Source organism: Phalacrocorax aristotelis, chromosome 5, assembly GCF_949628215.1.
Source record: "Phalacrocorax aristotelis chromosome 5, bGulAri2.1, whole genome shotgun sequence".
NCBI classification, from domain to species: domain Eukaryota; kingdom Metazoa; phylum Chordata; class Aves; order Suliformes; family Phalacrocoracidae; genus Phalacrocorax; species Phalacrocorax aristotelis.
This window is the reverse complement of record NC_134280.1, coordinates 59,156,610-59,182,481: the sequence shown is the minus strand read 5'-3', so window position 1 is coordinate 59,182,481 and position 25,872 is coordinate 59,156,610. Positions and strand designations below refer to the sequence as shown.

The following is a 25,872-nucleotide window of genomic DNA, read 5'->3' as shown; positions in this document are numbered from 1 at the left end:
TATTTTTATTCAAAATCCAAGTGAGCTTCTTTTGATTAACTGTTTCACTACTTTAAAGCAATCTACATACAATTAAGCCCCTTTGATTCTGAATCAGTGAACAGGTAAGTTTAGCATAATCCATTTATGACCCACTTACATTAATTTTCCTGAAGTGTTCCAATGTAGAAAAATTTTAATATTCTTAAAATAATATAATTCAATTGTGGTATGCATGCACCATTTCATGCATATCATCTACACCTCACACAAGTAAAGAAAAAGTTGCTGGAATTCCTATTAAAAACAATGGCATGCCTTTAATCCTTTTCACACTTACCTTTCTCACATTATAAAAGTCTCGATGGGGATTACTCTTTAGTTCTTTAAATTCCGACATTTCATTTAACATCTCATGTAAACTAAATTTAGACTCTAAAAAGTTAAGCCTCCGATGACAATATGTTTTTCTGTAAAAGAAAGCACAAAAATTAACTCTAACTTAAAACTATTTGTATTTCAAGTTCAGAAAGAATTTGAAAGTTTTTACAGTAAAAACAAACTTCTTTTTTTAATGAAGACCAAGACAAATCCATTCTTCTTATCCTACTGAATAACAAATATAAGTCAATGACTGGTATGTCAGACCAAAGTTATTAGTGAAACCTCAAACAGGACTCTACATAACCGTATTATGTCCTTTAAATTGTCCAAGTATTGTTGTCACTGTATGTGTGCATAAACTGCACTTCTTTTAATAATGATGAGTAAAGAAAGCATAAAACCTACAATAAAATGTGATGTCAATTGCTGAAACTGTACCTCCAATAGAGCAGACCACTTCATAAATAACAGAAACAACCTGTAATCCAGACTCTCACTATGGAAATAATTTTTTTAAAATCCCCCAAAGTTTGTTTTTTCAATGTGAATATAAGAAGCCAAGATAAGATCCAATATACTTTTATCTTTTTTATACCTTAAAAACATATCTATTGTGTAGAAACACTTTTTTTCCCCAAAATAATTTCTTGTGCTCCTCTTAGAAAAATGTTTTGTTCCTGCTTGCCTACTCCTCTGTCTTCACTTTCATCTTCTGCTGTTTTTCATTCTATTTTTAACGAGTGACGTGTTTTTTCTCTTCACCATCTGTCAATTCTAATTGAATCTACAATATTTTTATAGCACTATTAATGTAATAGCCTTTTTTCTGCTTTATTGTTGACAATCTCCCCTCAGTGGGACACAAAATCCCATTATGGATTTGAAAGTCTAATTCAAACACAGTCTCACTGTATCTGACACTGACCAAGACCCATTCGCCCACTACAGGAAGTCTTTGTTGGGTTATACTATTATTCAAGAGATCAGAACACTGAGAAGTAAGGGTGAGATTTCACTGGTTTAAGAACAGCAAAGATCAAAAGGACAATGGGTTCTTGATCTCCAAGCAGCCCCATGTGTTATAGACATAAATGACAAGAAAGCACTTGCTGCAAACAGGGAGACAATACCCTATGAAGAGCTTATGCACCAGGATTACTGAAAGTATTTTTTCCTTTTGGTTTGTATTTAGCAGGGAGTATGAATTAGCCTGCAAAAGCTTGATCTGAAGAAGTGAAACGAGTAGATGATTGCCCCTGCATTCACAAAGGTGCTGAGTGTTCTAACATGTTCTACCAAGGCCCTTCTTACAATGGCTTGCTGATAACAAGTATTTCAAAAGCTGCAAAAAAACAGGGTCTTCAGTGTGACTTTCATCTCAAGGTTTTCCTCCTTGTCCTTATATTCTAAGAGATGTTAAGATTAAACACACTGAAACTGGAAATGCATTAACCCATTTACCCATACTGTAAACAAGCACACTCATGCTAGCTTAGATTTGGAGCAGGAGCGCTGATAATGCTGGCGGAAGCATAGGCTTTTGCTCTTGAAAAAGTGCTTAGGGAATGGGACAGTTCTGTTCAGCCCATCTGCTTTGCCACTATCAATGCACAAGGCAGACAGATTATGCTGCAGCTGTCAGACACGGACACAAAGGGGAAAGCATGCATCAAGGTGTGATTAACTTGTCACATTGTAACCGATGGTCTCTCAAAGGCAGAAGGACTAGGAGTGCAGTGCTGGCAGGCAGGGCAAATCATTCAGAACAACAGTCTAGGTTCCTGCTTTATTCCATCCTAGGTGGATTCTTTTCCTTTCCTGGTGTTGAGGCCATGAGAAACCTTGATGTTTCCAGTCCTCAGCTGTGAAGTAAACTTAAAAACTGGATGCACGTTTTCATTATGCACTGGATAAGGACATTGCTTCGTCATAAGCACATCAGTGACTGTACTAGAATTGTAATATTTCTGGTTTTTAGAGACTTCACAGGTTTTGGGAAATTTCAGACCTATTTCGATTGCACATGTATAGATCAGTTTTGCAGCACATGAGCAGTTAATTCACATCTGGAAGAAATCAGACTGAATATTTATGTTGCTCAGCTGTTCTGTATGCTCTACATACACAGGGTTTCTCTTCACGCAGAAAGAGTAGAACACACATGAAGGAATTCCAGACCACTGTTCAAAACCCTCAAATTCAGCACAGGCCAAAATAGAATAAAAAACCATGCGGTTCAAGTTTCAGTTCCCATGCCTCAAGAAATTTGTGTCAGATTTGACTTGAATGGGAACATTTGACCAATTTCTTGCTTTTCTGTTAACTGCTTCTCATTTTGCCATGGTTGATACAAAGAAACTAACAAAAATCAAATACAGCCATATGTGAGGTTTTCTTTTCCTTTTAAGTCTTTCCATGATGCAATTATGCTTGAGAAGGGAAAAACAAAAACATACTGTAGAATGAGTACATTTGAGGAATTAAATATCACAAAAGGGAGGAAATATTAATCTAAAAGTAACCAGCAGCCTGAAAGGGCAGAGAAGAAAGAGAAACATACGTTGGACCATCTGCAATTAGAGCAAGAACGTGGCTCAGGTCAAGGGTATAAGTCTCCAGGTCAGGATATGGCAGACTCCGAGGCTCATTGAGTTCCATCATTTCTTTGTTATCATAAACAAAGGGAATGCCACCTTTTATCTTAATAACATAATCCAAATTGTCTGGAGCATCATCAAGATTGTAAGGATCTTCATTTTCTTCTGGGGGTGAATGGAAATCTGGAAACAAATTTACATTACATTTAGAAGATGTAACTTGCACAAAAAGCAAAATAATTACAAAAGGACTTTCTGCTTCTGTAATACTTCATTTCTAACAGATTTTAGTACTTTCACTAAAATCACATTTTCAATTACTGTGAAAGACCTGTTGTTACAACAAAGCCTTGTTCTGACAGACTTTAATTGCAGTCCCTCTCTAAGATAAGTGCCTACCTTAATTCAAACATTATACATTATTAGAGTTGTCTGAACCGATGTATAAATTGATTTAATACTATCCTTTATTAATGTATGATTGCACACGTTTCAAAATAAGTTCCCGGAAGTATTTAAATTAGGATGGTTGAAAGTCTAGTTGAGAGTTTTGAACAATAGAACAGTTGTTGAGTCCATACACACCGTCATTATCTTTTCACCCTCTGACTTAGTGTAGTAATTTTGGAAGTTTGTATTTAAGCACTGAATAATGCAGCTGTTTTCATATTCAAACATGAGTTAGAAAAGAACCGGCTGTACCTTACTTCTTCACCTCTGCCCTTCCCACAATCCAATGAGCTAGACTAGTGCATACATACTAGGACTGATTCCTCTTTCTCTCAACCATTAGTGAATATACTTGACTTATAGTAGAGCAGGAAATAACTTAAGACTCAGTGCTTCTCACTCTGTCCAAAGCAATAGTTGGTTTGCAGGTTTTTTGGGGGGTTTGGTTCATTGGTTTTGTTGTGTTTTAACTGGGTTTTTTTCATTTGTGTTTGTTTTGTTTGTGCTTTGATTTGTTGGGTTTGGGTTTTGGTTATTTTGTTCTGGGTTGGGGGTTTTTTGTTGTTGTTTTGTGTGTGTGTGTGCTTGTTTTATTAAAACTCCTTAGTTTTGTGTTTAATTGCTTCTGAATAGAACCAAGAAGTGCAGAAGCCAGAGACAGTACAACACAACTCTAGTCTTCCCCTTAGCCTTCTGACCATAACCAAAATCAGGAAGTACCAGAAGCACAGCTGGGATTTGTTTTTGTAATCCCTTTACAAAATTACTTTTTTTTTTTCTTCTGAGAATCAGGTAAACACACTTCTGAGATTCAGCTTACGTGAACACTCATGCTACTGAATGCTCATCACTTCTTTTGCAATATCTTACTAATGCAACTAGCATAAAATAAGTGTCTCAACTACATTTATGTCAACTGAACTACGTTCTTGGGCTCAGTCTTATCACTGAGATTTCTTCTTTTACCTGTTCGGTTAAGCCAAGACAGAAAAGTAATTAACCAACCCTTTTATTCACCTAGAGCACCTGAATGTACAGTTTAAACTGATATCATTCTTATCTCTAATATTCATAACTATCCAGCTCAAACTTGTGCTAATTAAGACACTGTGTAATGAGGTTTTATTGTTTATGTCATAAGTTTAAAAGCATAATTGTAAAGAAGTTATTAGCCTAATAACAGCTTGGAAATATCTCCCCAGCAGCTGTTCCAAAATATCTTTCCTGTCTTGAATATTCAGTATACTGTCTTCTTTACACTCCTTCTGTATAACAAATGTTTGAAAGCATGTTAATTCACCCTCTTTTAACCACTGAGCTAGAGGATAATTGATTTTAAAATGTCACTTTATGGCTGAGAATACATTGCCCACAATATGGACACATATGTTGACACATGACGTGACACAGTGGCACATGCGTACAGACCAAAGGTTGCTCCTCAATGGCTAATCAAAAAACTAGCGGTGCAAACGGTTTAATGCACAAGCAAAGCTTTCAAGACACAACCCACCTAAGTGGCAAATATCATTTGTGATTTATATAATAGGGAATATGTTCAACCTAATAAGCCTTGTTGAGAGATCAGTTTATTAACCTAGGCAGAACACCGAACAAACATGACTATACAGCTTCTAGTCTTGACCTGGTAAGTGTACCACAACTGTGAAATGACTAACTAGCACGTCTGTATCGCGTTTCAATTTACAATGTAGACGAGCTCATAATCCCTTTTATTTCAGCATGCCAAGATCATGAGGGATGACTTCTCACTTTAAACCATACTCATATAACTTTTTCCTGGAGGAACGCAAGTGTACTACCTACCATCCCATTTGCTGGAGGGTGAGGGGGGAATAAAAATCAATGACCATCTAGTATGGATTTTTTAGCTTTTGACACCCTTCAGAGTTTCAGATTAGACAGAGGATTTATGATTTAGGTCCATCAGTGATTCTCCACCATGTGCTAACAGAATAAAAAGACACTTAGAAGAGATCATCACAAAAATCCAACTTACCTTTACTACGGCAGTGCATGGGTTTAACTGTATATTTTAAAAAGAAGAACAAGGATATTCACCTGGATACACTTCATCTTCAACCTTCCATTTTTCATCTTGCATGCTACACAAATACTGAGATGTTGTTCTTGGGAAGCGATGGTAGGCAAGACGTGAATACTTTTCTCGAATAAGAAGAGCTTTCACAAGGCTTTTGGCAGCTTGTTCATAATCATCAACTGTAACCTGAAAGGAAAGCCTGGATAAATACTGACAAAAATAAAACAGCAGTTTTAGCAACAAACTGAATCACACCAGTAACACGAAGACTGAACTTCCCAAAAATGCAAGTGTATGTGGCTTGACCAGAAGGATCTTACCCAAGGTCTCAGGAAGCCAGTGACAGAAGCAGAGTCCAAAGACAGTGTGCAAAACACCCACACACCCCTTTTTCTCCTACCATATATTACCCATTTATTTAATGCCTGATTATGGCTGTATCTATTTGATTTATTTTTTATGATAAAAAGTACAAAACTACCTGACCTTGGCTTTAACTGCTTTACAAATCAACATGTTCACAAAGCAATTTACAGTTTGTTATAGAGAGCCATAATATACTGGCATTTCATGCTTTATATGCATTAGCTGTTTGGGGTTCTTTTTCTCCCTAGACACAGAAAGGAGAGAAAAAAAAAAAAAAAGGTTTCTTACCCCTGCACAGTAGTCCCCACTAATTGAAACTCTCTGAAACTCTGGTACATCATATGGCACTTGGACTGGCAGAAAAGCATTTGGAAGAACTGGTGTTGCAGGAGACAGAACAGGATTGGCTGATGGTGCTTTCCATTCCTGAGATGGAATTTGTAATGACAAAGACTGGGATCGAATCATCTTGAAACTTTTCTTCCTACAAATTAATGGTATAAACATAAAATAAGCAATGGTATAAAACATTAAATACACCGGAAAACTGATTACAGCAAAGAAATCACCCCCTAAGAAATTTTACAAATGAAATCTCTAATACCACAGGAAAAATGTTGGTCAGAAAATATTTGTGCTTTCAGCTTTTTTCATATTACATTTCACATGATGTATGCTACACACTATTACACTTACCCTCCATACAAATACAATATGCCATAATTTATTTACAATCACTGTAAGATGCCCTAAGGTTTGTTTTGTTTCACTTCTTACAAATACAGTTTCAGCAAGTCACTGTACAGAATGCAACTGTGATCACTGTGCTTACTTTAGTAGGGCTTGATTCTTACGGAACGGTAGCATCAGAATTCACAAAATATCAGACAGAAATGAGTGAATGTTATATACAATAAGTTGTTATAAATTATCATGCTATTACACACACTCTTCATTCTTCCCAAAACATGCAGGATTTAAAAACTCATCTAGTTGTCAGACAAGGCTATCCATCAAAATTTCATACATAGTCATTCAGTTAAACTTGTAAGAAAAAGGATGAGCACATAGTTATTCCTTAGGAACTGTTTGATTAGACTTCAGCAAAAGGCTAACATTGGTTACCAGAGTAATAATACAGCATGGCTTTCATACACAAGTCCATTCCTCCCCTCAGAGCACTAAATGGCTAATCCCCATAGATTTAAAAACTTCCACTCTTTCTCAGCTAAACTAAGATAGGTGTGTACTTTAGACAAACCAGCTAAAAAAGAATGCTGTACTTTTCAGTGAAGTAATACCTCAAGTGAACTTTTGGAATATCTCTAAAGATTTAATTAATTTTCCTTACTCATTTTAAATGTATTTTAAGTATTTTTAAATATTCATGTAATAAATATGTTATAAACTACCTGTGATATCACTCTCTTTTGCACTGTGGAAATACTCCCTTTTTTTCTAAACTAGATGCCAAAACCTTAAAATGTTAGTAAGAGCCACTAACAAAGAAAAAGGAGTACTGGAATACCCTCTGGAAGTTGCATGTTACTTCTGTGACATTCTGAAGAATAAGAACATGCAGTGCTGGTACAATTAATACCCTATGACCAAATTCCATCTTCTCTTAAGTACTTGTAGCCACCTTTGAAATCAGTATGAAATTCTTGAAAGGCAGCATTGGATCAACAGCAACTGAAAACAACAGAAGTTTCACTCGTCTAACTGTCCTTGAAGTACACTTCAGTCATGTAGGACAGGGATGAATACTTGTTCTGTTCCCACATGTAAACAACATACATATATCTCACTACCCACAGTTAAACTTGTGCATAACTTGGAGTACAGTCTGATGGAACATATTTCAATACAACAATTTCCCAAATTAAAAGTGAAACTTATCAGTTCAGAAGGAAAGATATACCAAATAGTTGTTTGAATGAAAATATCTCTATTTCCCTTCTGTGCTTGTTTATGTCTATGAACATGCCAACTGGGACACCCACTTGCACAATTCAAAACCAAAAGTCTCAGCCTGTATCATCAGTGTGTCATACCTTAATTTAACTAAATCGACTCTTCTCCCTTCTGTTGCAGAAATATAATGCCAAGCATTGGCCAACTGATTGTCTGCAGCTAACCAGGTACGTGTTTTCAGCTATCATTTTCAAAGGCTTCCTTGTCTGCCTGCTTTTGAAGGAGTCTATGCATCAAAGCCATTTGGTGTCAATGCTCACTGCTGCTAAGCTCACATGACTCTAGGAAACGCAAAATATGCGTTTTATGCCTAATGGTGGTTAGATTTTTTTCCTCTGAGTTAAGAAAACCTATAAATAACATCATTAAGCCACTATGACTTTTCACCTTCTCCCTTGATGTTAAATGTCAAGTCTTTGCTTTCATCTATTTTTACAGAAACTAAAAGAAATATCATACCACTCTGTGTGTGTGTGTGTGTTGAAATTTTCAATTTCTCTGAATGAAACTAGACTAAAGGGAGAGGAAAAAGTCTTTTGAACTCTTTTTACATTAAAGAGTCGCAGGATTGTGTCCACTACTATCCAGCTACACTGGTTTGTTAAATTTACATAAGCAAGATCTATGCTATTGCTGGAAACGCAGCTGAGACAACCTCACCAATCCAAGCTTCCTAGGGCCCATCCCCACCCCTTCTGCACAGCACAGGACTGCACACAGGTGCGCTTGGTACCTGCTGTTCACCTTTCTCCTGAAGTAATAACAGGTAGAATGTTATTTGCCAGGTATTGAAATATTAACTCAAACTCATTTCAAAAAATATTTTCCACTAAGAAAACAACTACTGAACAAACCTTTTAGCTGTTTCCACAGACTGTTGTTCTGCCAGTTCCTTCTGCAGTTCCCTTTCCTTAGCCTCTTTCTGCCCAATAGGGCAGTCTTCAGGCACGGTGAATAGTGACAAGGCATCTTTGCTGTCTTCTTCTCGGAGAACTTTAGCAAATACCTTCTCTGCTAGAAGTCGCACGTGCTCATCAACCTCAGAGATGTTCAGCTTTGGAAACTGTCTGGGCATCTCGGCTAATAAGGAAGACAGTTGACAAAATTATAACTACAAGAAGAATAAAGGTATGTGAGAGACTGGGGTTTTTTTTGTAGTACACCTATCAAAATTAAGAGCTTAGAGCAAAAGCAGAATAAAGCCAAACAGCTACACAGAATTTAAATTAGTATGCAGTACACAAGAACCACAGGTATCCCCTGAGCATCTTCACTTGTGCAGCCGTGCCAACTTGTGCATCAGGAACTTTTTGGCATACATATCCTAGGAAATTTCATTAGTATGTACAGATTTGCTAGTATATTCCACTTACTTACATAATCAGATAGACTATTATTTGTGGTATAACGTATACTTAGCCGTATGTATTCGCACTGAACTTGGAAGTCATATTCACTCTGTTGTCTGCCTTCTTCCCTGCTCAGTGACTTCAAACCAATTTTAGAGCCACAAGCAAGTTAGAAAAGAAGGTTGCACATTTCTACCTCACCCCATACTTGCCACAAATAAGAAAGTCATGAAGCTGCTATGAAGTAAGATGGTTGCACAACAGGAGTAAACATGGTGTAGTAACTCAGTGATGACTTTTTTTTTTCCTCATTTGGTTTCAGTAGTTCATATCCTGCTTTTGAATTGTATGTGGGAAGCAGATAGGATATGGACTTTAATTTCTACTTAGCATTTAAATATCATTTTTCAAAAAAATGTTTTATATTTTAAATTTTTAGGTAGCCTTTCGTCACAAAATATTTCCATTTTGTTATAGCAGCACTACTGAAAATACCATCTTTAGCGTTTCTTCTGTAGTTTCATGGCTTTATTTATATTTAATTCTCATACAATACAAAATGTGAATTTTGACATAGCTGGTAGCATTCTGGAGGGGAAAAATACAATGCTTGTAAGCTACGGACCAGCATTATTCGTTATGTACTATAAAGCTTTTGGAATGCCTTCAGTATGATGGAGTTTGTAACAAATAAGATTAAATTCTTATTACATAAGTTAAAAATAGCAATGAACACATCACAACAAATGGATCCAAGCACTGCCAGAATGTGAGGTCTGGGTCCAAAACTGGCATTTCAGAATCCTTTTTAGTTACAAAAATGCAAATATATTTTATAAGATGGTATTCATTCAAATGACGATGTATGGTGAAAGTCAGCATGGAACATGGCAGTTTTTGATCACTCCAGGCATAACTTATCAGGGCCCTCATTGCAGTATTTCTGTAAGCATGCTGCAAGTTTCACATGTTGATATGTGATCCTTTTGATATGTGATCCTGTTGTTTTCAGCCTAAAAGATTTTAATTAATGTCCACCTGTTTTCACAGTTGCTTTGAGAACGCTTCAGCTTTTAGAATAAAAGCAAACATAGTATGAAAAGGTGACGAGAGATCTACTGGACCATAACATGGCAATTTAGTGATCATCTACATTATTTTGCATTCTTATTTTGTAAGAACCAATTCACAGCCCAGTGGAAATATGTCACTGGTTTTAAAGGACTGTGGATCTGACACTCTGCAGTTTTTCTGCCTGAAGAGTGTTTGTTTTGCAATGAGTATTAAGTCTTCCTAAAATCAAATATAACTGCACAAGAAATATAAAAATACATACACATTTAGCTGAATGATTTGATGACAATGCACTACAATGCCTTAGAAACATCCAAACTTAGACATGGTTTCTCAATTTCAAACCTCAGTGAAGTCACAGGAGTCTTTCCACTGACCTCAATGAACACAGTTGTCAGCAACAGCAACTGCCATACATTCAGCTGCCAGGAACAAAGGCCTTTTGGGCCACTTCAGCCCATCAGAGTGGTCTTTATAGTTACTCAACTACAGTAAGAGTACTAGCAATGATAGTAAAATTTGGAATAATAACGTTTCTTCTGCTGCTAAATCAGGAATTAAAATATTTTCAGTACTAGCTGACTAGGACAGGAAAAATCAATTGGTTGTATGTTTATCATTGGCTGAGCATTTTCCTAGTACAAATGAACTTTTTCTTAGAGAATTGTGATCATGAACAGAAATGCAGTAGGAAACACATTGCTTGAGAAACCATACTGTATTTTAAATCATTACAATAAGATAGCGAAGAGTCAGAACATACAGATACAAGTATGTTCCTTTACTGAGACCAAAGGGTTTTTCGTTTCTTACAGAACCTGATCTCATATACTCTGCTCAAGCAAATGAGAGACTAAGGCACAAAACACTTTGAAAGGTAGGTTCACTCACATCACTGCTAGCTTATGTCACTGCAATGATTTTAACAAACCTAAAATAGTTGTGAGACACTTCATGCAACACATGCAAGCTGTGCCATCCAGAGCTGGAAGAGGGATGAGGATCTTGGATCCAGTATCTTTCTGTACAAGTGCTGTCCTTTTCCCAAGGTGAGTGACTGCGAGAGCGACTAGACATCTTAATGGGATGGGGAGGGAGCATCAATGCCATCCAGCAAACAGCAAAATGCTCTTTTCCTAATTATCTCGCACAGAAAGGCTACTTTGGTTGCTCTTTAGCTCTGCACCTTTGTGGAAGGAAGCTATTTCTTTTGAAACATGCTGCATAAAAAAAATGACGGAATGATTATTTAAAAAGCAGTTATCGATCAGGAATTTAATGGGCTTGAATATGTAATGAGCACACACCATGAAAACAACAACCGCCGCCGCCTCCAGACCCTCGCGGCCGGTTAGCCGGCGGGGCGGGAGCCGCGTCTTGCGCCGAGGACAGGTGGGGCAGGGCCGGCCACGGGGCCCGGCCCGGGGCCGCTCCCGCCGCATGAGCCCCGCACACGGCCGCCCGGGGTCCCTCCCCGCCGGGGCGGCGGCCAAGGTCACCACCGCCACCACCGACCAGCTCAGCACGGCGCTGCCTCCTGCCTCGGCACTTACCTAGCGCCCCGGGGAGAGCCATGCTGGGTCAGGGCCGGGCCCCACCACGGGCGCTCCCACCGGCTCGGAAGACTCAGTCAAAAGCCGCCGGCAGAGGAGGGAGGAGCTGCTCCTACCAGATGCCGCCGCTCCCCTCTGCGCATTCATCCGCCGGCCGCCCCGCTACCGCAGTGCCAGGGCCACTGCCGCGCCTCCCCTTCCCCGGCCCTTTATGGCCGCCGCGGCCCCCAGGCGGGGGATCCCGCTCGCCGCGCGCCCAGTCCCGCCGGGGCTTCCAGCCGCCTCCTGGGCGACAGCATCGCAGCCCGGGGCGGCTCCGCAGCAGGTGGTGCCGGGGGCAGGCGGAAGGAGGGCGCTGAGGCAGGGGCCGCCCCTGTGACTGGGGCCTCGCCTGGCAGGAGGCTGCGCCCCCTGCCTCCTGCCCCCAGGTCCGGTGGGCCGGGGGGTGCCCCGCCCCCGTCCCGGCAAGCGGGGCCGTTAACCGTTGCCCTGACTGGGCGCGCGCCCTGCCCGTACCTCTGTGAGGAGACGCCTACCCGAAGCTACGAGAGTTGCTTCTCCGGGGAAGAGGCCGCCCTTTCGGGTGTTGACCGGCACCGCTCGTCCCGCCGCTGCACCTGTGGCGGGGCACAAACGCCGCCTCCCCCGTGAGGCCGTGGCCTCAGTGGGAGCCGGCGGGTCGATAGGAACCCTTCCTCCGCGGCGCCGCAGCAGCCCCTTCGCCTTCAGAGGCGCCACAACAGAAGGCGCGCTGTCACATGTCTCCTTGCCGGCGTGGGAGGGAACTGCCCGGTGCGCGCCGCCCCGGCCCTAGCCCGCCTCAGCTGCGGGGAGCCCCGGCCGTGCTGCCTTGGCAAGCGCTTGTTTCAAAACTTCTCCTCAAAAAGCACTTACATGTAGAAAACTTCGGTTCGAGACCAGAATCTCGTGAGGCTGGTGTAAAGACCACACTCGATATGTAAGTTTGCTGACAATGTCCGTCCTTCAGTGTAGCGACACAGTTCAGGTGCTCATGTGTATTAAAAAATAAACTTACCTGGTAAAGAGACCAAGATAAATAACTGAAGGTCAAAACTAGCGTGACTCAGCAGGAACGAGGATCTTAATACATTAAAAAAAATTGACCTTATTTTGAGAGATTCCGGGGCCTGAAGCTGAAAAGTTTAGGGATGTTCTTGGTAAATTTGAGTTATGATACTTGGAGCCTAATCTGAAGACATTTAAATATAAAAGTATCTTTACAGTGCAGGGAACCACCGGGATGTAGTGACTGAAGAACAGGGTTCTTTACATAAAAGAGACAAGCAGAGTAAAGGTAGATCTCCCTAAACTTGTGAGGGATCAGGTAGTCCTGTGGCAAGTGTGCTGTCCCCCCCTATGCCCTCCCAACTCGGTAAATGAAGAAATGCTCCATTCATAAACCTCATGGGATTTTGGCTTCAGAAATTCTTTTACTTCACATAACTGGTGAAGAAATGAAAGGGAAAAGAAAGTAGGTGACTACACTAAATTTGAGTTGCAAAGATGACCAGGTATTTTGACTCTTATACTAGTATCACATGATTGCCTTCATGTGCTCATAAAAAAGCTAAGAATTGTGGACACTGCTGTTGTATAAGACATGTACCACTGAAAAGCATTTGAAAATCAGATATCCAAAATCATTAAACAATAATTGATCTTAAAATAATAATACTACTAACAAAAATATACTTTTTTTCTTAGCTTGGAAAAAAAAGGCTGATGCTGCATGTGCATGTTTCTCCCACAGTAATTCTAATGTCTTCATCAGCTGCTGCCAGGCTACACCCAGACACGCCATCTGCCGCCCAGGAAACTACATACTTTAAGTGTCTGTAGGTCTGACTCACAGTTGCCCTGCCCACATGATAGATGAGCAAAGGACACCTGCTGCTGCTGGCCATTCAGTACACCCATTGATTGCTGATCTGTTAGTCCTGCTTCCTTTCTCCTGTTCCCCATGTCCTCTGAGTCACCTGTGTGGACTTGTCCAAACTTGCCTGCTTCCTATCACAGAGTTTGCCTGGCAGTCTGGGCTTCTTAGTGGCCCGCTAATCTTAACTGTACCCTGCCTGCTGGACTCAGGTGTCTCATGGCTTCTTGGATTCCTTTTCTCAGCTTGGCAAATGGGTCTTCCTTCTACACTTGATTTAATCTCTTTTCTAACTATGAGATGCAAGAACCTGGAAGAGTTCCCTCTTGTGCTATTACTGGCCTTCTACCAACCGCAGTGAAAAAATAACTGTCTCAAAGATAACTGAATTTCTACCATTTTCTTTCATGGAAACAGGCAGCTCTGTATGCCCCAAGTGAAGAAAATGTTGCAGTGTAAGTTCACATTTTATGAAGGCAATAGAATTCACACAGTAAGGGAGACCTTAAAAATGCCTTAACAAAGAAAAAGCTTCTATGAGCACTGAAGTACAAGTCCATAAGGACGGGGGACACTTGTTCTAGGTGACCATGACTATTTAAATGAGCTTTCCTTTTGTAACAAGTTGGAAACCTTTAAAGGCAAACTAAGATCCTAACTTAGTAAATGCATCTATAGTAATTGAAGCATTAAGAAAATACTACTGCAAGATCTGTACTAAGTTCCACCTAAGCATGAGGGAAAACTTCTTTCCTGTGATGGTGACAGAGCAGTGAAACAGGCTTCCCAGAGAGGTTGTGGAGTCTCCTTCCCTGGAGATATTGAAAACCCGCCAGGACGCGTTCCTGCGCACCCTGCTCTGGGTGTGCCTGCTCAAGGAGGGGGGTTGGACAAGATGATCTCCAGAGGTCCTTTCCAACCCCTACTATTCTGTGATTCTGTGATAACGTCAGGATGGATTGTAAGAACAGGGTAACAATAATAAATTAACAAGAAAACACTTCAAGTCCTCTCACATTTTGCAGAAGCAATTACTATGATCAGTTATTTTACAAAATGTGTTCAGAACTTACATTTGGCTAGCAGGTCCAGTTTCATGTTCCATCTCTGCTCTCTCATAATGAACAATTCACATGTATCTTTGGCAAATGGAAGTAACACTAAGCTGACAACAATGAAATAGCATATTTTCATCAGTAGGTATTGTACGCTTCCATTAGCACCTGCAAAACATAAAGCGTTAAACTTTGCATCCAGACTTAGAACACCCTGGTGATTTAGTCAACACCTTGTTAAACACTTGCCATCTGGCCCACAAAGGAGTCTTTCTGCCAGTCCAGTTTGTGGGTAGATTATTATACTTTTACACACCATATTGGAAGTAGTGCAAATGCCTCCAGAGTTATTTTAAATTATCTGATTCCTATTGTAAAATGTCAGTACTTTCTGAAGCCATCTGCATTTTGGTTCACTTCTGTGTAGCAAGCAGTAGTTCTCTCAGGTAAATTTTGCAGGTAAACTGTATTTCTTTTTATCTTGTTAATCTAATACAAGAAAAAAATTACCCCGTTCCTTTCACCACAAAGTTACCACTGATTATGTTTCGTTATATTATTTTTTAAAATTCTATATTTCTATGCCTTCAACTTTCTTTACACCATATTTTAGAGATTATCCTTTTGGTGACAGCAGTAAACTCATTATTGCAGTGTACGTAGTATTTGGATGGCTCTTTCTCAGTCTATTTTAACAAAAAGAAATGCAATAAAAATTTTGAAGATTTGCTTGCATGTCAACATCTACTGAGGAATGGAATAAAATAAAGAAAACCCTAACTATACATCTGTATTATTAATAATTATTTTTAGAAAAAATACAAATCTTCTCTGGGAGATAATTAAAGCTGGAATGCATATTCATCAAAATTAGGAAATGGTTTCTCATTCTAACTGGAAATTGTTTCAGTTATAACATACTTCTTTCATTTGAATAGTGCCTTAAAAGCTAATGGATTTAGAATTCATTTTTTTAAATAGATTCATAATACTGACTGTGATATTTATAAGAACAAAACTGATGGATCAAATGAAGTATTTCAATCTATAATGTATCCATTAGTGCCATCCAAGCAATGTTAGACCTAGTACTCGCTTTTCTGATCTTAAGTAGTTCAGTTAATTATGTGTTTGGCACACATGCATTTACTTACTGAAGAGTAACTGATATTCCAACAGTGAAGAAAACACAGTTAAATAAAGTCATCTCCAAAAACTTGAGGGGATTTTTGTGCCAAATGTGAAGTGTAATTGAATTGCATTATTAAATACTCTCTACTAGAAAGGAAGAATGATTCAACTTTTTAAACAAAACAATAGATGAAAATTGTAATTATTCAAAATGGGAGAAAATTATTCCATTGAGTAATTGAAATGATACAGAGCAAATCATATCTGTCTGTTTTATAAACTCAGCAAATCAAAAAGCACCATCTTTCTTATCCACTGCGTTTCAAAAAGTTTGTAGAAATTAATTGGGCAAATGAGTATTCAGTCCTGTATTTGAATTACACCCGGTTAAGAACTCTTGATACAGGTGATTGGATCTTTCTCCATATTGAGTTAAACTAGAATTTGTAAATCTAAAAGTTTGGTTCCTACTCTAAATGAAAACAGCAAATTTTCTATATTTTGGAGACTGCTGAAGGCTATTCCAGAAAGTGTGTGAGAGGGGCAACAAGGAAGAGAAACTTTGATTGGGCCGGTTTTTTATAAACTCAGTCTTGAATAGTTGTGGTGTTCAGCATATGTACACACAAGATACAAAATGCAAAATGTTTTGAAAATTACTTGCACTGACATTAGAACTGATAGTAGGTCTGGAATCCTGTTCCTTGGTTTTTTCAGTCAAATGACATTCTCCTTTCTGAAAGAATACCTGTGATTATGATTGCCCTGTGGTATATTATTATGAAATAAAATACATATAGTATGCAAATATAAACCTGTTTTTTTAAAAAATGAAATGGAAGTGGGAGCTATATAAATTACAGGATATGACCGTTCAGTCACGGCTTTAAAAACAAACTAGGAAAGTATCTGTACAGTCCTAATAATCTGAATACGAAATAACATAACAGAAGTTTTCCATGAGTTTATAAATGGAATATACTGTAATACTTCGTTGAACAAGAAAGGTTTACAAGCAAGATGGGACACTTTGGTGTGTTTGGAATTGTAAGCTGTCATTTGGTTATTTAGAAAGCTTTCTTTCCAGCCAGTTGGCAAATTCTTTGCTGGCATCTACTAGCTGCCTTGCTTTGTCTCAACAGCCATGTAAAAATGCTAGTTTAAAACCAGCTTCTCTCAAACCTACTGAGCTTGGACTTTGAAAGTATTTGTCCTTGATGGAATACACCTTGCTCTGATATTTTACCTAATTTATCTGAAGTTCTGGAACTGTTCTAAGAAGGAGAGATCTGACTGTTTTAGACAAACCTGTATGTGGGGCTAAAAGACCTTTATTCTGATCCATAAAAAGGAGAATTTTCTGAAAGTCACATTTCTCATCTCATGTGATGTGCAGATGAAGTATTTTTTAACCACCACTCTGATGTACAATGCTATTTTACTCCACTTTGTTTTAAGAGGAATTTTATTTACTCAGAATGCACACAAAATAAAATATTCAGCCAGCAACAGTCTAAAAAATTAAACACTGCCCATGCATGATACATAATGAAACAGTGTAATTACAGCTCACGAAGGGGAATGCTAGTCTAATTTGGAAACCCCTAAAATAAAGAATATTCTGAATTATTTGATTGCTGCAAAAATCAGCACTGGAATCTAAACAGTATGTGTAGAATTGGTTTACATATTATGTTTGCAGTGGAAATTCAATAGTTCCGTTAAGTGATGCTCAGTTCTGCATTTGTATTACTGTTAGATGACCATTAAGGTTTTTGTGATGATCTGTGACTCGGGTTTGCATCTGGATTATTTGGCCCTCAAGTCAGAAGTTTCATTCCAAAATAACAGATATCTATGTGATGCAGGCGGGGCACATAACTGCCCAGAAACTGGGAAATGCAACGTACGGTTTAGACATAACCTTACACAAACCTTAAATAAACTCAGGGCTAGGTGTTGCTGAATTGCAGTCTTCCCTGTCCCCAGAATATCCCCCATCTTCACTTTGTTTTACAAGTATATTTTCCAAGTCTCCTCTTTTAGAAGTGTGAGTGAAACTCTACGACCTCCAAAGCCAGGAGTTCATTAGTACATGGGGATTCCTAGTGGCCATTTACAGCCCAAATAAACCTTCTCTGTATTGTTTGTGTAGTGCTAAGCAGGCATAGGTGGCAAGAAATCCTGCCCAAAATGTTCCTATTTTCGTGTAGAAACCTAAACTTTCACCTGGGCAGGGAATTGCTTTATTATTTTTATCCAACCTGCCTGAATAATAAATGTTATAGCTAGGCCTATGCTGATATGCAAAATGATTTAGAAGTCATAAAGCTCATCCAAAATAATAGGCATGGGATTCTACAGCTTGTAAAATTTTCCATAATTCTTTTCTACCCTAAGGACAGTGGGAAAATAACATATTTTTTTTGTAATGGCAGTTTGCCAAGAGGGTAACACCAGCCTACTATGACAGAAAGCAGGCAGGATGCACCCTGCATTCCACTCCTCAACCCCACCTGGGCAGGGTAGAGGGCGAGGCCCGTGTGACCACCAGCTCCATGGGGCCAAGGCAGCAGCTCGCTGCCCTCCGGCAGCTGTAGCTGCCCTAGTGTTGTGTAAACAGTGCCTACGCAAGGAATGCAGATTTCACCTTACATAACCATTTGTTCCTATCAGAGACTTCTTTTCTTTTGTGCCATTAGTGCATATAAATTAAAAGGAGGGAAAAGCAGTGTTGGCATTATTAGAGGTATATCTCTCTCTCATTCTAAAGTGACTTGATGACCTGGTTGCTGCTGTGGTACTTTTGCCTCAGGCAATTTAATGAAACTCCCATCTCTTCCTAACCTGGAAGAAATTCCCATCTATTCAAAAAACCACCACATATACCTAAGTCATATTTGTAACCATTTCTGGGGGGTCTAAGAAAGACTTTACTGATCCATAGTTATTGCACAGAGTGAACTTAATCCAATACAGACAAAGGCAAATCAAGTTCTGTGTATCTCAAGCTTTCTGTTTCAGCTGCTGCCACAGTCAAAGGACCTGATTCCAATGTCTGTGTGCAGATAGATTTCCATGTCACTTCAGTGCCATTAGACCTAGACAAAAGAGCCCTGAAGCTCAGTACTCTGTCTATAGCAGATACTAGGAGAAAGCCCAGAGATGGTGGGGCCTGTTTCTGTTCCCTTGTCCTCTCGTGCACAGGCAGAGCATCACCAAGTGGGGTACACATGGGATACTTTCACATAGTAGATGTTGTCAGGGCTTCTGTGCTTGATGCCTCAACTCAGTTCCGTCTATACTAATTTTTGATCGTGCAACTCCTACATACCTTTCCTTTTTGATTTAGTGCCCCGATAAGTTGAGGGGGGTGAGGGGGGGGGGGGTGGGTGTTGTTTGTGGTGTTTTGGTTGTTTTGTTTTATGTTGGGGGTTTTCCCCCTTTACTCGTTTTCTCCCTGGAAAGGCCTTCGATTCCATATATACCTTGAAGGATTGGTGTACAGGGGTGCTTTGCTCAGGGTTTTGCTCTGGTCCTCTCTTACACCTTTTTGACCATACACCTTCGTACCCTTTTCCTTTTTCATTTGTTGCTAATGGCCAGCCAGCCCTTTAAGGAAAACCCAGTATGAACAGAAACATTAGTAGAAAGCTAGATGGTGTCAAAGAGCAATCCTTTTCCTCTTGTGCCTCACCTGTATTGCTTTGTAATCTTTATGAACTGAAGATGGAATCTGGACTATTCTGATTGTTGTCAGTCAGTGAATACCTTCCAAGAATGAGTCCAGTTCCATTTTTAACTCTGTCTGTTTTGGTGTCCACAACATCCTTTGGTAGAGAGCTTGTCTTAAAACTTCATTGCACACTATGAGCCAGGGGGATGTGAGCCAGCTTTGATCAAGAAATTGTATGACCAGATATAGCACAGCTCTTTGAACTCTTAGCTTTTGTTAAGACTACAGCCAGTGTAAGCTCACGTTTGCCCCCAGTCTACTGCAAAGACATCCTCTAACTGGTGCTTAGACAGGTCACAGCAATGCACTATTGAACCAAAGGAAAGTGCCATAGATGACCATGCTCAGGCATATTGTGCTACCATGGAAAGACAAAGGATCTGTGGGGAGGGTCACTGTATGTAATAAACTCTTTGCTAGGTCATGCAGCTGAAAAGAAGTAATTTCCACAGGGAGTAGCTCAAATGCAGAAAAATCTCTTCGAGACCAGGCAGCCCATAGAGACTGGAGCAGGTGAAAGAAAGTATGAAATGAAAGGTGACCTGCTAGATTAGTCAGCTTTTGGAATGGCTTATACCTGTCACCTCCTGTACAATCCAGTGGGGATGAGCAGAGAGTAGGGGAAAAGCCAGTCTTCTCAGATCTAGACAGAAGTAGAAGAACAAAAGAGCTGTTAAATTCATTGCCTGGCTTCCGTAATAGTTAGTTTCTGGATTTTGGCAACCTTTTGTTTACAAAATAGAGATATCAGAGGAATCTAGAACTTAAATTAGTAGATAATTTAAAAAGAGACCATCACACTGATAGTTCTTCAATTTTGTTTTTTTAATTCAATTTAGTCTTTCTTCAAAACTCAGATTGTGTTGTTATTTCATATAAATGAAATATAAATATTAAACTGTTATATATATGCTACCCCGAAACAATGGGGAAAGGTAAATTTGCCGTATGCAAACATTCATTTATTAATCTGGACTGAAACTGGATATTTGGTAAAAGAGCAAGAGTAAACTTCACATACATTCTATCTCTTTGCTTTTCCAGATGTGCTTTAGCAGTTCATAATGTACTGAATCTGTTCATACAAAATATAACTGTTGTAGATTGCCAAAATATTCTGCAAGGACTATTCCAGTGATCAATTCTACAGGTGAAACTTATGCACCAGGGAAGAACAAAAAAAGTTGTAAAGGTGTAACTATTATGGCCATGTCCAGGATGATGGTTCAAGGTTGCTAAGAAAAAAATGCATCAATTTCTTTTCTGAGACAAGGAAGCATGCTAATTATGGCTAAAGACTAGAGTGGAAAGGATTGTAGATCTGCAACACCTCTGAAAGACTTATAAAATGTTTCACAGTCCTAAATGAAATTAGTCATTAATTTTGCTGATTGATAATGTAGAATCAGTTTTCCCACAAATTAAGACTGGTTTGGGTCCCTTATTCTGGAAAAAAAAGCTATCTCACCGCCAGACAGCCTAGCCAGATCTGGGACGATCAATTTAGCATAATAGGTTCTAATAGGATCCAAGGATAATCCCCCAGGACAATTTTTCAGCATTTTGCAGTGTTGTGGGGAAGGGTGCTTACATGCCTTAGGGATCCACAGCTGCCTTGGTGGTCCCTTGAGTTACTTGTAACCAGCTCAAGACAAAAAGGACAGAGTTTCTCTCGTGCCAGTAGGACACAGACCAGTGCAAAGTGGTTCAAGTACTAGAAGATCATATCAACAGCTTAAAACCACTTTTGCCAACTTTCTCCATGCATGGGGCCAGAACCCATATCCTTCATTTTCCCATCCTTAGTCACCACACAGACATCCCATGGGCACAATTAACTGTGAAAATTCAGAAAAACACAGAGGAGAAATTGAAAGCCAATGCCTTTTTGCCCGTTGCACTGGCTATCAGATCCAAGCTGGTCAAAGGTGGAAGACAATTCTTTTTTCTTTTTTTTTTTAATAGTATCGATGTTTCCTTGTGCACACTCACATAAAAAGTTGCATAGTCCATAATGACTGTCAATGAAGTACATCTCTGAACCGTATCTACTTTTCAAAACTCGTGCAGGCTTCAGTAAGGCTGTACTTTAAAAAGCCAACAGAGCCACCTAGTGTTTAAAGATGTACAGTTTTGTGTGTTTGACTTCTATGTGCAAGAGCAAGATCTAGGTGCAATCTCAACAGTCAAAGAGGGGAAAAAAGCTCATAGTCTTTCATATTAATCTCTAAGAGTTTTTGTTTCTTACATACTGTATAGTTACTGGTGCTAGAATTAACAGTGTTAAAATCATACGCGGAGATTTCTATTCACTAGAGACACCCAAGAGTAGGTAAAAAGTTTTTTCTGATATTTAGCCTCAGCCACTTTCATACTATCATTTTTAGTTATACATTTTCTTTTCTTCTTGGCATTTAAATGCTTCAGACACCTGTGCTGCTTCGTTGTCTCCTGCTTCAGGGTGTATAGTTAATCAGTAATTTCCTGTAGTGTGGCCTTCCTTCTCAGAACAGTCTTTTTGAGAGTCTGGCATGTCAAACTCAATTCAGTGCTCTGGACTTGGTCAGAAATCTGGGAAGAGGCCACATTGCAGGTTTCTTACTTTTTTCCTCAAAATGCTGCAACAAGCTTCAATGGCTGTTATCTACCTACCTGGTAATCAGCATGCATGCATGCATGAACACAACAAATATGTACACAATTTACACTGATTTTTTCCTCATCATTGTTCATGGTTACCTCAGATATAATTGCTTAACATTTGTCATCCACAGTCATTTCCCTTATTACATGTTCATATTGTCATTTTCTGCCTCTATGGATAACTAATAGAGAAAAAGAAATGTGATTTTTATAGTTACTGTCTAAATAGTTGGGCTGGCTCTGTTCTCCTAATGTAACCTAAGAAGGTGAGTGCAGATCAACTAATGACTACTCAAAAAACAGGCAAAACAGAATTTTGTTTCCCTATGGAGAAAACGCTGGGGTCAAAGAGGAGGTGGGACCACGTCTGAGCCAACCTAAGGGCTTCTGCTGCCATGGGAGTTGTAGGACAGAGGACAAAAGGAGTCACACCAGGAAGAGCCACTGGTGTTTCTGAGACAAACCACATCTTCCCAGGGCCATGTCAGAAGTCAGTGCCTCATAATAATAATTCTCTTTTTCTTTTTTCTTTTTTTCCTGTCCAAGTCTGGCCTCATAGTATAGTTTCCTTAGGTAGCATGCAGTTATTAATTTAAATCCTAATGTCCTTTTATCAATCTAGCATATTCGGGCATGGGAACTTACTTGACCTAATTTTAGATATTTAAAAGATAGTTGTCTAAATCTAAGCTGGTGTTCTAAGCTACTTTATATTCCATGAGAAGAAGCAAATGCTGTCAAAAAAATGGTTTCTTTTGATCTCCATATAGGTGCCTAAGAATGCTGGAGTCAATCGTTCTCAAGAGTTGAATCTCACATGGCCAACAGTAACTACTAAAAATCAGTTGCTTACCAGGAATTTCAGAGTAAGGCAGAATTATATTAGTTTTTTGGAAGCTAATTCTCAATGGCCATCTTAGAAGGGACTCTGTAGTAAAAATGTTGTCTTTCAAAGGAATCACTTAACAGCTGTACTCCTTTTAGTAATTGCCCAGTGTGCTCAAGAAAGGAAATTGAGAGTCTTGTGCTTTATAAACCTATTTTGCTTACTATTCTTCTGTCCATTATATATTTAAAGTTTTTAAAAACAGTTAGTTTCTTCAGTGATAATATTGCCAAAAGCCAAAATTAAGGTTCTGATAATATCACAATGCATTAATGCTGTATTCTGTTTACTGAATCCCTTCAAAGGGACTATCATATTATCACTATGACCTCAAAAAAATGTTAGTCTTGTTTAATCATTAGAACTAAGAGCTGGAGGCCAGAAAGATCATAATACAACAATTAGGGACAGAGAAGAGCCAACAATATGGTTCATAGAAAACAGAGACAAGAAAAAACCTATCTGATTCTGTGGAGTGTTTCCATTTTCCCCAGCTGATGCACTGCACAAACCCATGATACATCCTGTTTCTCCAGAATTTAAGTTTACATTAAAGTAGGTCATGTGCCAAGCCGTCCTGTTTACAACAGCTTTTGTCTACACAAGGAAACTGACTGATAGAGCTGTCATGGCATAAGCTATTTCTGAGCTTTTCTAAAAGCTGCAACTAGTTATTGAAGAGCAACTACTGTGGAATAGCTTATGCTACAGCAGTTACACCCATCACTTTCACTAGAGAGAACAAAATCCATTACAATATTCTAAACATGAACTCATTGTAAACTCTTGCAGCATTCTCTTCAGGACTCTACAAATAGGCAACCTGGAGTAATATTCTGAATGACGTTAGCTGTCTTTGAACAGTTAACTCTAAAACTTAATGGCATGACTTGGAATGCTTAGCAAACCTTTTTGATTGGAAGCAATTAGAATTAATCATAAGAAGAAAGAGGAATTATTACAGGGAGGAAAACTCTGAGGGAAGGGAAGAAAAAGACAGATGAGGGGACTGAAAGGGAATGAATAGCAACAAAAGGAAAACTGTGAAGAAGGAAATCAAAGTGCATAAATAACACCGAAAGTCAAGATGGGAATGTTTCCTCAACTGAGAAACAATCATGGTAGTAAGCCTGAGTTAGCTACCACAGCACAAAAGGCTAGTTTATCCCCTTGATCTTAATGCCAGTACCCCACTGATATTAGTATGCATCTTGCTGGAGATTAAGTGTATCACATAATCCTAAATTTAGACGAGCAGTCATTAAACATGGAATTTGGCCTTCTCTGCAGAATGACTTTGCACATCCCTCATGTAGGTCCCTATACTAAGACACTGTTTTCTCCACTGCATGCCCATGTTTGTTCTGCCAGCTTTTTCATTACTTGCTTCATTTATTCTCAATATGTCAAAGCCCAACTCCGTGACATTTCAGTCTGAGTATCTTTTAAAAAGAGCTGTTTTTTCTGTTTTCAACAGTACAAAGCAAACTAAGTTTGTTTCCCTCCCTGTGAGAGAACTTTCTATCCTTCTAGCAGACTTAAATACCATGACAGATTGAACTAAAAGTATGTGGTTTCCATACGTATGGCACGAGCTGTCAAGCAGGTGAAATGACAAGGACCCATGCTGTGCAACAAGAGACAATAAGGGCAGAATAGGGAAGCAGAGCTACTTCTGTCAGACCTGCCCTGAGATACTGCCTGGGCTAGTGTGCCCCTAGTCTGTTGGCTGCCCACACAATTCATGGTTGGGTTTTGCACATCCTTGCAGGATCAGTGATTTTATAGAAGTGTTGCTTCTTTTATTTTCATAATTCAGGAGCTGATAAAAGATTAACTTGATCAAAAAATATAATTAATCAGAGTTGTGATAATTGAGGGAATGTTATCTATGCAATGGAAACTTCTTTCTGTTTTGTAATATTTACGTCTCTTTTTAATGCCTGTGTATGGATGTGTATCCACATTTGCTAAGAAAGCCTTTCTATGTGAGATTAGGAATAAAAGGGAGGCCTTTGTTTTAAATCTTATAGTTTGACCAAACAATTAGTCAAGGAGGTTAGATTAACCTTTTACTCCAAGTGTTTCTGCAGGGGAAAGAAACTTCAACAAAAAACCAAACAAGCTAGGTGGGTCTATAAAATGGAAAAGGCTCAAGCACATAAAAGTACTAGAGAAAGAAATGGAAGGATTTTATATAGGATGGAACTGAAAACATAGGAAGTGAGCTGCAGGAAGTGAGATCTGAGGAAGTGAGCTGGACAGGAGAGACTCTGGCTGAAGCTATCAGAGAAGGGTTTTAGATAACTCCAGACCATATGGTGTAAAATGTAATTCCAACTATAGTTTTGCAGAGAGTACCTTGGGGTTCCCTCGGGATTCTGAAAACTGGACACAGGTCAGTTGTTGGGTCTATTTCTGTGAAGGGGGAACGGAGAACCTGTGTCCAGAAAATGTATGTACTGTGAAATCTGAATGAAGAGGTAATGCTGTAGCCTACTAAGAAAAGCTAAGTGCTACAAGTGGAATGAAATATAGCACAGCAGTTTGGGAAGCATATATTGGTGCAATTTGAACAGATCCATGGACCAAGGATGAGTAGATGAGTTCACAAATAATTTCTCTGTGTGAAATTATCAGGGACATAAGGGCTTTTCAATATTGTAGAAAGAGGGAAAAATGAGAACCAGGGGCATTAAGGTTAAGCCAGCAAATTCAAACGAGAAGTGAGGCATGCTT

The 25,872-nt window shown here is 39.2% G+C and overlaps 1 protein-coding gene across 4 annotated transcripts in view; it reads right to left on the bottom strand.

Moving 5' to 3' along the window:
• Positions 1 to 12,564, bottom strand: part of AMPD3 (adenosine monophosphate deaminase 3) — a 35,652-nt gene extending 23,088 nt beyond the window's left edge. For 2 of the 4 annotated variants that reach the window (XM_075094815.1, XM_075094819.1), the window contains exons 1-6: positions 11,789 to 11,952; positions 8,667 to 8,892; positions 6,127 to 6,322; positions 5,493 to 5,658; positions 2,924 to 3,143; positions 320 to 449 (exon numbers count right to left, since the gene is read on the bottom strand). In XM_075094815.1, coding sequence (XP_074950916.1) covers positions 320 to 449; positions 2,924 to 3,143; positions 5,493 to 5,658; positions 6,127 to 6,322; positions 8,667 to 8,892; positions 11,789 to 11,810 — 960 coding nt within the window. In that variant the 5' untranslated portion in view covers positions 11,811 to 11,952. Of the gene's footprint in view, positions 1 to 319; positions 450 to 2,923; positions 3,144 to 5,492; positions 5,659 to 6,126; positions 6,323 to 8,666; positions 8,893 to 11,788; positions 11,953 to 12,304 lie in introns of those variants that run through there. The other 2 variants (XM_075094816.1, XM_075094818.1) reach the window with 2 other exon arrangements.
• Positions 12,565 to 25,872: the final 13,308 nt, after the last annotated feature.